The sequence below is a fragment of the Sus scrofa genome, chromosome 2 (assembly GCF_054392235.1).
Source record: "Sus scrofa isolate SSC_HxYL_T2T_F1_AM1 chromosome 2, Sscrofa_HxYL_maternal_Yorkshire_Landrace_v2.0, whole genome shotgun sequence".
Lineage (NCBI taxonomy): Eukaryota > Metazoa > Chordata > Mammalia > Artiodactyla > Suidae > Sus > Sus scrofa.
In genome coordinates, this window is record NC_139384.1 from 90588150 (window position 1) to 90600449 (window position 12300).

Consider the following 12300-nt stretch of genomic DNA (forward strand, 5'->3'; position numbering starts at 1 on the left):
GCAGTGACTCAGTGATGACAGAGAGAGGCTAGATGCCCTTGTAAGAACTTATTACGCGCATTTCTCAAGGAAAGGGCATGCCCCGCCTTACAGGGCCTCATGGAGAAGCACCAGGTTTGGCTAAGAGGCAGAAAGGAGTGAGGGGAAAGCCTAGGCCAGGGCTTATATTGGGATTTCCATGGGAAAGTAAGAGTAAAGAGTTTAGGATTGGCTAGTTTGAATAATCCTGGCAGGCTAGCTATAGGGGTGGGCTCTAGTTGCCTGCCACCTGGCCCTGATGATTTGGGGCAGGGGGAATACTGACTTGGTGTGTGAGAGTTGGATAGAGGGGATGGTTGGGGGATTGGTTAGTTTGCATCTGAAACACGTGCTCCCAACCTAGCCCTTTGCTATCCCTAAAAATTGGCTAGTCCTGGGAGGGGCAGGCTCTTACCAGCCAGCAAGATTTTGAGGCCATCAATACATCATAAGATAGAAAAAATAAAGAACATGGAGTTCCTATGTGGCACAGCAGGTTACAGGTCTGGCATTGTCTCTGTAGTGGCTCAGGTTGCAGCTGTGGCTCAGATTTGATCCCTGGCCCGGGAACTTCAGTATGCTGCGGTTGTGGCCAAAAAAGAAAGAAAAAGGAAAGGAGGGAGGGAAGAAGGAAGGAAGGAAGGGAGTTCCTGTTGTGGCTCAGTGGGTTAAGAACCCAACTTTGTATTCATGAGGATGTGGGTTCAATCCCTTGTCTTGCTCAGTGGGTTAAGGATCCAGCATTGCTGCAAGTTGCAGCTTAGATCGCAGATGTGGTTTAGATCCAGTGTTGCTGCAACTGTGGTGTAGGCTAGCATCTGCAGCTCTGATTCGACCCCTAGCCTAGGAACTTCCATATGCTACAGGTGCAGACATAAAAAGAAAAATAAATACATGCATGCGTCAAATCTGCTCTTCTGTCCCAAGCATTCAGCCCACAGCCCAGTTCCTAGCAGATGCTTCGAAGTGTTGCCTGGGTAGTTGGACAGATGAACAAAGGGATGGATGAGTGAGTGGGTATACAAGGGTTTGAGCCAAGGGCAGAAAACTGTCACCATTTCGTGGTCTGATGAAGATGGTGACATAAACTTCCATGAGTTTCCTGGGTCTCTGTCCCCAGCCAAGCCTGGGCCAGTGCCTACTGCCCCTGACTTGACATAAGAGAAAGCCCCTTGCTAGCAGTTCTGCCTGAGGGCTTCTATCCAAAAACTTCGACAGTATTCTACTTTGGAGGAAGCAGAGCTGATATCCTAAATGCTTGCTTTTCTCTATTATTTATTTATTTATTTATTTATCTTTTTTTAGGGCCGCACCTGCGGCACGTGGAGGTTCCCAGGCTAGGGGTCAAATTGGAGCTGTAGCCTCCGGCCTACACCATAGCCACAGTAACGTAAGATCTGAGCCACGTCTGCAACCTACACCACAGGTCACGGCAACACCAGATCCTTAACCCACTGAGCAAGGCCAGGGATCGAACCTGCATCCTCATGGATGCTAGTCAGATTTGTTTCCACTGAGCCACGATGGGAGCTCCTCTAAATCAGCCTTGTACCGGGCCCCTGTGTCCCCTAGGGGCTGGGCCAGCTCCTACCATGAATACACAGGGGGGAAGCAGCAGAAGAGGAAGGTGAGAGAGGGGCAGAGATGAACAGATAACCAGAGGAGACCTCAGACCTCATTGTCAGGTTTAACCTTTTACCTTTTTGTCAGGGTTTCCCTGGACCTCGAGGAGAGAAAGGCGACCGGAGCGAGCGTGGAGAGAAGGTGGGAGAGGCAGGGAGAGAGTGGGGCAGTGGGGGGCAGATGGAGAGAAGGTGGAAGCAGGAGGAAAAGAGGAGGAAAGCAAGTGAAGAGAGCAGGGAGCAGGTGGAAGAGATGTGGGAGGCAGGAAGCAGGCCGAGGGAAGCGGGGGAGGAACAGGGAGACTGGGAAGCGGGCAGCAGGCCCCAGGCCCTTCTTTCTGAGAGGTGGTGGAGGTGCCCTGGGCCTGGCAGCCACAGCCATACCCGCTTTTGCACAGGGGGAGCGCGGCGTCCCTGGTCGGAAAGGAATGAAAGGCCAGAAGGGCGAGCCGGGACCCCCGGGCCTGGACCAGCCATGTCCCGTGGTACGTATTGGTGCTGCACAGGAGCCCCATCCCAGGACTTTGTCGCCTCCTGCCAGGGTGGGGCCAACATCTTCCCCATCCTCAGAGCTCAGCTGCAAGTCCCAGAGTCCCCACGGGCCCACCCTGGGGTGCCCACACTGCTGGGGCCACCTCTGCTATCTCTGCCTTCATGGAGGCTCCTCTTGCTCTGGTCCTGAACCCCCTAACCCCCACTCCACCCCACCCCACACCCTGACCCCTGCAGGAGTGCAGCTCGGGGCCCCACCGCCTCTGCAGACAGAGGCCCAGCCAGGAGCAGAGTCTGTCTGGTCACTGTGCCTCTTTCTTCAGCTTCCTCCGACCTAGTGGGGGTGGGGAGTGGAGGGGGGGGACTGCCTCACTTCTCTGGGGGTCTTTCCTATCCCAGAGGAGGCTTTTGCTGGTCCAGGTAGCCCCACACTCGCCCCCACCCTTCCTCCACAGGCCCCAGAGCCCCTTCCGTTCACAGCCTTCCCCCTTTCTTGCTTTCTTACAGCGGCCTCTGATGGCCCACCAGCCCCACCACCTGGAAGAACCAAAGTTCAGTTATCTTTTTCTAGTAGGCAGGGAGGGTTTACATGTCAAATTCTTCCAGTGGAGCTCAGAAAAGACAGGAAAAACAGAACAGCTGAGTTTCCATGCTAAAGCTGACCAGATACATCCAGCCACCCCTGCTGGGGGTGGGGGGAAAGAAGAGCCTCCAGACACGGGCTTCCTTCCAAAGGGGGGGGGGGGTCAGGGCCAGGGACCCCAGAGGCCCAGTCCTCTGACCTCAAGTGGGTCACTTTAGCCCTTGGTGCCCAGTCTCCTCATCCATGCAATGGGGGTGCTAATCCCTACTTCCAGATGGCTTTGAGGAGGCAATGGGAGGAGACAGGAAGTGCAGGGCAGGAGGCAAGCATATACCAACAGGGCCAAGAGACAGCAAGGGGACAGCATGGCCCAGCTCCAGGCCCTGGGCCAAGACTTTTTCCTCCAAATCACCAAGCCTTGGTCTTTGAAACAGGAGAATCCTAAATGCGGAGGCAGGCGAGGGGCACCAAGCTCCAGGGCCCTGGCGAGGGGCAGCAGGCCCTGCCCTGTGGTAGGCAGTGTGGCCTGCTATGCGCTGTGCTGTATGCTGTGCTGCATGCTGTGCTGTGCTGACTGCTCTGGGCTGCCCATGCCTGCTGCTCTGCCCTGCCTTGCTCCATCCTACCTTCCTTTCCATTCTGCCCTCCTTCCCACTTCCCTCTGGGTCCCAGCCTGTGCCCCTGGAGCTCCCGTGTGTCTGAGGTTGGCCTGTGTGCTTTGGAGCTGAGTGCAGTGTTGTCCACCACGGCATCCACCAGGAACACTAGGCTGACTGACAGGTCAGCTCCCCCTTTCCAGGCTTCCATGAGGAAACCCGCCCCCTGCTCATTGTGCCTGGCGCCTCCAGACAATCCTCACTCCATCCTCCCCCAAACACACCTCCTTCCCCTAACCCTGGCCCGGTGTCCACCCTGACTTCAGCCCGCCCCGTCAGCCACTCAGGTCCACAACAGGCCAGAGGGAAATCTCACTTTCTGAACTGTCCACCAAACACTCTTGGACACAGGCCTGAAAGCTCTCAGACCCCCACTGTGAGGGCTAGAGCCACTGTCACAACTGCCAGTCAGAAAGCCACACAGTCCCTGGACAAGGCCTGGATTAGGCCCTGCTCCTGGCCGGCGGATGTCCGGCACCATGCCCAGGACTCCACAGTGTCCTGGGTCTGCCCACAGCACACAGGGCCCAACCAAGCCCCATGGAGACACACTTGGAACAAGCACAGTGAGGGGCTGTTGTGTCCTGGGACCTGATGACCCAGGTAGACAGGGCAGGCTTTTGGGCCCCACCTCAGTGGGGTCCTGCGTCCTCAGACGGAGGCTCCCTGGGCTCCCCGCACCTGGGGCAGGAGTATATGGAGCACAGAGAGCTGACCAGTCCCCCATCCTTGTCACTGAAACCTTCTTCTTTTCCAGGGCCCTGATGGGCTGCCCGTGCCTGGCTGCTGGCATAAGGTACCTTGCAGGGAAGAGGCTGGGAGGAGTGGGGGGCCATGAGGACCCCGGGGGCTGCTCAGTGACAGAACAGCTGGGTCTCCCCAGGTTGACCCTAGATCTGACTCTCCCATCATGTGGCCCAGGGCCTGGACCTCTTTGTGTGGACCTGGGTGGTTGTGCACAGCCGCCCCCCCCCACGTTGGTCATCAATGGCTCAATCGGCACCTGGCCCAGCCAGTGCAGAGGCATCAAAACCCCTGGGATTATCCAAACCGCCCCACCCCTGGGAGGGGGTTGAACCCAGGAGCCTGGGATAAGGGTGGGGGCAGGCAGAGGACTTTCCCGAGGAAATGGGCAGGGTGGGGGATGCCCAGGGCGGGGCCCCTCCTCACCTTCAGGCCCCTCCTCACCTTCAGTCTTTCCCTCCTTTTCCAGTGATTCCCCAGCACACAGCTTCCAACCTGTACAGATCCGTGTGAACATTTTGAATTTCTGTAAAAACAAAACAGTAATATATTGATCTTTTCTTCACGGGATGCACCACCATATCTGAGGCCTTTTAACATTTGAGAGTGTGCCTGGCCCAGCCCCAGAACGATCAGCATGTGAAGCTGGCACAAGAGTGGACGGGCCCATTGGGGGCACTGGGTACTTGCGGAGACCCCCCACAAGGACTTGACTTTCCCGGGAAGGAGACGACGGTGAATGAGCCTGGCTCAGGAGAGCTGCAAAGATGCTGGGTTGGGCCTTCAGTCACCTGATGAGCAGAGACTCTGGCTGTCCTGCTGGCCTACAAGAGCCCCCAGAGCTCTGGAGCCCAGGCGCTCCCCTCCCCAAGGCTTAGGGCCTGAATAGCAAATGCAGCTGCTCCCAGCCTCTCCAGCCTCTGCACTCAGCCCCAGGTAGCTGACCACCCCTTTGGGCCCCCCCTGGGGCCCTGGGTTCACCAGGGCAGGGCAAGAGTCCCACCCAGCACTTGCAGCTGGACACTGGGAACTGCAGGAAGCACCCCAAGCAGATCGAGCCCCCCCTCCACCCCACCAAGTTCTGGAGGCCTCAGGAGCCAGCCTGCCTGCTGCAAAAACAAGTGTCCTCTGGCCAGGAGTAGAGGCCGGGCACTATGATGGCATCGCGTGGCCCCAGCTGCAAGGAGCCCTGTGCTTTCTGAGTGTGGCGGTCCCAGGCTGGGATATCTGCTGCTTCCCATCTGTCTCCATGCCACCCAGAGCTGGGATGTGATGGGACTTTGCCAGCCTAAGGAGATGGACCTCCAGCCCAGAGCTTGGGTGTCAGCGGCCCTTAGTCTCCCACCCAAGGGAACTCTGGTCAGCCTGCCAGAAATGTGTCCTCTGCATGAGCTGTGCATATGAAGAGAGCCTCTGGGCTGCTTCCAGGATGGCCTGGGTAGGGGGCCCATGTCCTGAGCCAGTGATGCTCTGAAAAGAGGCTTCCCCACCTCTGACAAGGGTCCCCGGCCACCAGCTCCGGCCTAGCTACTTGCCTCCCCTCTCTGTGTAGACAGATATCGTCGTGTGTAATAAACCACCAGTGTGTATCTGGGTGCCTGTCCTTGCAGACTGCCCCTAGCGCCACCTCTAAGTGGGGTTTCAGTCTGGCCATTGCTGAGTAGAGAGGGATAAAGGGAATGTCCCCGGCCTGGAGCCACCCCAGAAACCAGAGAGAGTGGTTTAGGGTCAAGGCAAAGATGGGGTTTGGAGTTAGGAAGATACAGACTCAAGGCCTGGCCCTGCTATGTACCAGCTGAGCCCTCTTCCCAGTCACCCATGTCACTGAGCTCCTGTGTGTCCACTGATCTGATGACCTGTGACTGCTACATAACAAATCACCAACACTTGTTGCCTTAAAAAACAATCCTTTGTATTTCTCTCTTATAGTTCTGGGGGTAATGGGCTCAGCTAGGTGGTTGTCGCTCAAGCTTTCCCCGACCTGGGAGTTGATGCCGGCTGTCCCCTGGGACCTCAGATGGCCAGAATACCTCTTTATGTGGTCTGGGCTTCCCCACAGCATGGGTGCTGGATTCCCAGGTGGACCAGGTGGAAGCTGTGTCACCTTTTATGCCTAAGCTTCAGAAGTCACATGGTGTCACCTCCTGCTGGAATCAGAGGTTCACCCTAATTCAAGGGGAACTGGTCAACATCATAGTCTAAGGAGGAAATGTGGGCTAGGAGATCTGGTCGCAGCCATCCTAGAAAACTCAACCCACCACCTCATCTGTACAGTGAGACGGCAATGCTTACACTCAGACCGTGGCTTAGTGAAAAACAACTGTGTGGAATGCACGAAGAAGCTCAAACAGGTTGAGCACCCAGAAGCGACCGTGGTTCTGAATTCCCTCTCTCCTCTCCAAGACCAAGCAAGGGCCACAGTTGCACAGAGCATCTCTACATCTCTCATCCCAGCTGGTCCTTAGATCCTGAGAGAGGGGCCCAGTGAATGTGCCCACTCCACTGGTGGCAAAACCAAGCACAACCAGGGTGATGGAGACAAAAAGGGGCCTGCAGTGATGGGGTTTCAGGCTTCCCCCTCCAATGACTGAGGCCTAAGGAGGCCATGGTATAGGAGGCCCCCTCAGACCTCACTATGTGGCCTCCTCACTAACGAACTGGCAAAGAGGCCCTACCACATACTGGCTAAGGAGAAGGAATAAGCCAAGTCTTCGCCTCCATTGCCCTCAGTTGCTGGCAATAACTGGCAGGCCATGCTGCTCAGCCAGTCATGTGTGTCACCAAGAAAGGCAGTAGTATGAAAAGGAAAAGGACTTCCCTGGTTGCCCAGCAGGTTAAGGATTTGGCGTTGTCACTGCTGTGGCGAGGATTTGATCCCTAGCCCGGAAACTTTCACATGCCACAGGCGCAGCCAGAAAGAAGTAAAAAGAAAAAAGGAAGGGGAACATGGGCTGTGATGACTGATGGAGACCATTGGACACCCAAGGGACTTGGCGTTCCAGCATCACCACACAGACATGTTGCAGCCTGCAATTCATGTTTCACTCCTTCCTCCACCTGGAGAGTGACTCACTGGAACCCCTCACCAGCCCTGTGAAAGACAAGGCCTGTGTGGTTGGTATTTCTATTTCCGTCTTACCTGTGGGTAAAGTGAGGCTCCGAGGGGTAAATCCTCTTCCAGGGATGCACAGCCAGCCAGGATGTGGTAACAGGCTTGGGACAGGACCCAGGCTCTTGGATGTCCTCCAATTGGTCTTTCCAAAATTGCTTGGCAGGGCAGAGTCTGGAGCAGGGCCGTGATGCTGAGTGACTGGCAGGCAGACCCTCGTGGGAGTAGCAGCCACATGTTCCCCCTTCCCCCAGATAAGCAAGGGGGTCCCTTTCCAGTGCCTCTGAGCAGGACAGGGCCATTTATGGCCCATGGCTGCCCCCTTGAGGCCTCACACTATGTATCCTTGGGTCTGCCAATCAAAATTTAGAGTCTGCAGAGTTCTCCAGGAGCTTGGGGTGCAGCCAAGAGACTGTAGAAGAGTAAATGACTTGCTAAGGTCCCAGCTGATATACGGGGGAATGCCCTGCTGAGGGAACATCCTGCCTCACAGCTGAGCCTCAAAGATGTAGGGCCTCACATGACCCTGCCAAGGAGGGCAGCTGTGCCTCAAACTACCCCCATCTAGAAATGAGGGAAGCACATGTATTGAGCCACACTGTGTGCTATGGAAGCTAAACTAAGCACAAGGGTGACTGTTCACTTTTGCAGATGAATCTGGGGCCAGAGAGGAGCAGGCTTACCCAGGTCTCCTACCTCTCAACCCCCCAGGATACTGATAGAAATGCATGGGATGCTTTCAGTCATCACAGAGATTAGGAGACACTCCTGGCATTAGTGGGTGGGGCCAGGGACAGCAAACATCTCAGTCGCATAGGACAGTCCTGCCCAATGATGGAACATCTCACCGAGGATGCCAGTTCCACTTGCGTCAACAAACAACATGCCCTGGCTTCAAGTCTTGACCCGGCCACTTCCTCTTTTCCCCTGCCCTCTTGGCCTCTGTTGGCACTTCAGAGGTCAGGCATGAGATAATGGACAGAGGCATGCTTAGCATGGGGCCAGAGGGAGGACAGAGTGGGCTTTTCTGAGCAGGAGGAAGCAGGGGCTTCTTGGTGTTGTTCCGCCGCTGTTGCAGATACTCCTGGCCCCGGAAATGGCCCAGCCTGGTCTGACCTCCTGACCTTAGACATCCCTGGATGTCTGCGAGATGTGAGCTGGGCCTGACTGCTGCCTTCTTACCCCAAGGCAGGAAAAGTCCCTGAGCCAACCTGACTTCTCTGAGCTGTCATGGGCCCCAAGAGAGGGCCAAAGATTGGCCCTCATACAGGACTCTGAGATTCTCTCTACCACACACACACACACACACATACACACACACACAAACACATGCACCCACAAACATACACATGAAAAGCTAGAATGGTAGGGCATATCAGCGCCTATGGTTTTCTCCACCAAAGAGGAGCAGATCCATGGAGAAAACCAGCAACCTCCCACTCACATTTCACAGCAGGGAAGGGGAGCTTGACCCTCAGAAAAGAAGTACAGGCCACAAGCAACTTCCCTTGGTTCATTTGGAAGGAAGTTTTTCCCATGAGTCATACCTAAGGTTCAATTCAGCTTTACAGTTAAAAGAAACTCCATTCAGTTTGCAAAGATGAAAACGTTCTGGAGATGGATGGTGGTTGATGGGTGCACGTGAATGTACTTAATGCCACTGAACTTGTACACTTTAAAATGTTAAAATGGTAAATTTTACATTATGTATATGTTACCACAATAAAGAGACTCCAAATTTCTTTAATAACTGCCTTAAGCATTTTACAGGGGCACGGGGGAAAGATGAAGAAATCAGCAATGAGGGAGCAAAGCAGAGGGCTAAGAATCATGAAGAAGTGACAGGAGGGTCCACAGGAGCCTCCCCCTGCCCAGACCACCCAGCTCAGGCCTGCATCGACACACCCTAGTTCTAGGGTGACCAAGACACAAAGTCCCAGGAAAGGAAAGCTCTCTGCTATCCCAGCTCCCCAGTCCTTCAGGGGCATTTTCCTCTCCCTGGAGTTGGGAGTCCCACCTCTGCTGAACACTTGCTGTGTGTCCGAGGCCATGTATAAGGCTCAGGAGGCTTCCTAACTCTCCTCCTGCCTCAACACAGTAAGGTTCTCTTAGGGTGCCTGTATCTTGTGCTTACCCCGCCTGGATTCCATCAGGAGGCCCAGAGGATGTGCCCCAAGACCTCCTCAGTCTGCCCCTGCAGTGGCCCTGGGCCCTCCTGCCGCTTCCTCACGGGGCTGGGAAGTCCCGGGTCCTTCTCCTGAGCTTCCCCGTCTTTGAGGCCCCAGCTGTGCACTAGGCTGGGTGCCTGTCACACGTTCCCGGTGAATGCTCACGGCGCATCCCAATTTATGCACCGGGAAGGCGGCCGAGAGACTGACCTCGAGGACCCAGGTGAGGCCTGCGGAAGCTCAGAGCCCCCCCTCGGGTGCAGAAGCAGCCCTGGGGTCACCGGGGAACCTTCCTTCCTGGGGAGGGAAACCGCAGGGGCCCGGAGTGCGAGGCCCATGGTGCGTCAGCATTAGCCAAGTCGAGCAAAAACCTGGCTCCTTGGCGGCGAAGTCTAAAGAGCTTCTCGGGGGCGAGGAGCCCACCGGACTCATTAGTCGAATGAAATTAGGAACAGACGTGAAACGGACCAGCTGAGGGCGGGACTGCAAAGCGATCTGCAGCCCGGAGACCCGTCCGTTCTGCAGTGGGCGTGGCCTCGGGGCGTGGCCTCGCGGATCCCCTCCCCCCCGCGGCGCCGCGTCTCCGCGCGACTGCGGAGGACGCCATGGCCGCGGACCCGCGCGAGAAGGCCGCGACTCTGGCCCTCAGGCGGCGGCTGCTCAGGTACCGGGGAGGGAGAGCAGGGGGCGCGCGCGCGCACGGCGCACGCATGTACGGCGCGGACCCAGCCCCGCCCGACAGGGCCAAGCGTCTTCCGGCCCACAACTCTTCTCTCCCCGGACCCCTCGCCGCGCGGGCGCGCGCGCAGCAACTCCTGGCGGCCGCCTCCCGCGCCTCCCGCGCCTCCCGCGCCTCCCGCGCCTCCCGCGCCTCCCGCGCCTCCCGCGCCTCCCGCGCCTCCCGCGCCTGCCTCGTCCTCTCAGCACTCGCAGCTGCTTTCGGGTTCCTAGGCGGATCTGGTCCAGTGGTGGCCCACCCCCCGACCTGGACAGAGCCCGAGAGTGACCTAAGAAGGAACTACAAATCCAGAAGAAGGGAGTGGGGGTTGGTTCCCCGGCAGCCTTAGAGAAGGGCTACCCTTGACTTGTGTCTGAGGGGCTCTCCGTGGGAGGTTGGGGCCTGAGTTAGCCTCGGGCTAGAGCTTGAGGCCAGCCCTCAGCAGGGCAGCAGGCTGTCTGGTAAGGACTGTTTAGGGCCAAGAGCCAGCCACCTAATGGGGGTGCCCTCCTCACACCCATCCCAGCAAAGAAACACTGCTTAAGGGAGCCTGTGTAGGTCTCGGGCAGCCATCTTTTCCGGGGACCCAAGGGACTCAGTGGGCACATGCAGAAATGAATGAAGCCTGATAGCCTTCAGATGACTTAAACATTTTAAGTTTTAGCAACTTTTTTTTTTTTTTTTTTTGCCTTTTTGCCTTTTTGCCTTTTCTAGGGCCGCTTCCTGCGGCATATGGAGGTTCCCAGGCTAGGGGTCTAATCGGAGCTGTAGACGCCGGCCTACGCCAGAGCCACAGCAACTCGGGATCCGAGCCGCGTCTGCGACCGTACCACAGCTGACGGCAATGCCGGATCTTTAACCCACTGAGCAAGGCCAGGGATCAAACTCTGCAACCTCATGGTTCCTAGTAAGATTAGTCGACCACTGCGCCACGACGGGAACTCCCAAGTTTTAGCAACTTCTTATCGCATCCCTTTTTCTCCTTTCCAGCCACCTATGGAGTGGGGGGACTGGAGGCAGGGACCCTTCAAGCTTTTGTCATTTCCAAAAAACTGGGAGTGGGGGAGTGGCTATAATGTGTGGATTTCTCCCTTTAGGTCTTAAGACATATCTGTCCATCTCTTGCCTGTCCCCACAGCAACTCCTGCAAACTCTTTTTTCCTGAGGATCCTATTAAGATTGTCCGAGGCCAAGGACAGTACATGTACGATGAAGAGGGAGCAGAATACATCGATTGCATCAACAATGTGGCCCATGGTCGGTATCAAATCTCAGGCTGGTGGGGGCAGAACACCAAAGCTGTGAACCTGGCCCAGGGGTTATCTTGAGGGTGTAGAGAGGTACAGAGAACTCAGGTTCAACTTAGTTCGAGTCTATCTGTTGAGTAGGCCCAGTCTTTCTGGAGTAGCTCTAGAAGTTTACAAGCAATAGCAGTGCTGAACCAGCAGGAATCAGAGACCTGGGTCTGGGGGTCTAGTTCCACTTAGGACTGACAGTGAGCTCAGAGAACAGCACTTGGCCCAGCCATGACCAGCAAGCCAACAGGACTCTGGTGGAGCCCTGGGGGTCATGGCAAGGCTTCAACCCCAGTAACCACCTCAGGTCCGGGGCAAGGAAACTGAAGTAGGAATTCAGTTATCCATATGAGGCCGCCAGAGCTGCTACAAGAAAAGGGAGTCCAGTGACTTAGCAGGGAAATTGGAGGTTAGTAGAGTTAAAATCAGGAACTGTAGTTCCAGACTGCTGCCTGTACTCCACTTACTGACTTTGAGGGTTGTTTTTGTTTTTTTGTGACTACACCTGCAGCATATGGAAGTTCCCAGGCTAGGGGTTCAATTGGAGCTGCACCTGCAACAACTAGGGATCCAAGCTGCATCTGCCACCTACACCCCAGCTCACAGCAACGCCGGATTCTTAACCCACTGAAGGAGGCCAGGGATTGAATCCACATCCTCATGGATACCAGTCGGGTTCGTAACCCACTGAGCCACAGTGGAAACTCCCCTAACTGATCTTGAGCAAGTTTCTTAAGTCTCTGTGCCGAAGTTTGTTCATTTGCAAAACGGACATGATAATACTAGGTTCACACCTCCAGATGTTTTGGAGGATTGAATGAGTTAGTTCATGTAACTTGCTTTGAGTGTGCTTGGCACTTGGTGAGCCCTCAGTACATCTTCATTCACTGTTTTT

At 55.9% G+C, this 12300-nt stretch overlaps 2 protein-coding genes across 25 annotated transcripts in view; both read left to right on the forward strand.

Annotated features, from left to right (window-relative positions):
* Positions 1-8971, forward strand: part of COL23A1 (collagen type XXIII alpha 1 chain) — a 375676-nt gene extending 366705 nt beyond the window's left edge. For 7 of the 11 annotated variants that reach the window (XM_085013696.1, XM_085013701.1, XM_085013704.1 and 4 more), the window contains 4 exons: positions 1729-1782; positions 2039-2125; positions 4129-4167; positions 4585-8971. In XM_085013696.1, the coding sequence (XP_084869822.1) occupies positions 1729-1782; positions 2039-2125; positions 4129-4167; positions 4585-4587 (183 nt within the window). In that variant the 3' untranslated portion in view covers positions 4588-8971. Of the gene's footprint in view, positions 1-1728; positions 1783-2038; positions 2126-3149; positions 3228-4128; positions 4168-4584 lie in introns of all 11 variants that reach the window. The other 4 variants (XM_085013695.1, XM_085013700.1, XM_085013697.1 and 1 more) reach the window with 1 other exon arrangement.
* Positions 8972-9966: 995 nt separating this feature from the next.
* PHYKPL (5-phosphohydroxy-L-lysine phospho-lyase) overlaps positions 9967-12300 on the forward strand; it is a 48621-nt gene continuing 46287 nt past the window's right edge. For 5 of the 14 annotated variants that reach the window (XR_002341728.2, XR_014837994.1, XM_021084360.2 and 2 more), the window contains exons 1-2: positions 9967-10437; positions 11249-11367. Coding sequence is in view for 9 of the 14 variants with exons in the window: in XM_021084360.2 (XP_020940019.2) it covers positions 9998-10437; positions 11249-11367 (559 nt within the window). In the remaining 5 variants the exon portion in view is untranslated. Of the gene's footprint in view, positions 10572-11248; positions 11368-12300 lie in introns of all 14 variants that reach the window. The other 9 variants (XR_014837995.1, XR_014837996.1, XM_085013709.1 and 6 more) reach the window with 3 other exon arrangements.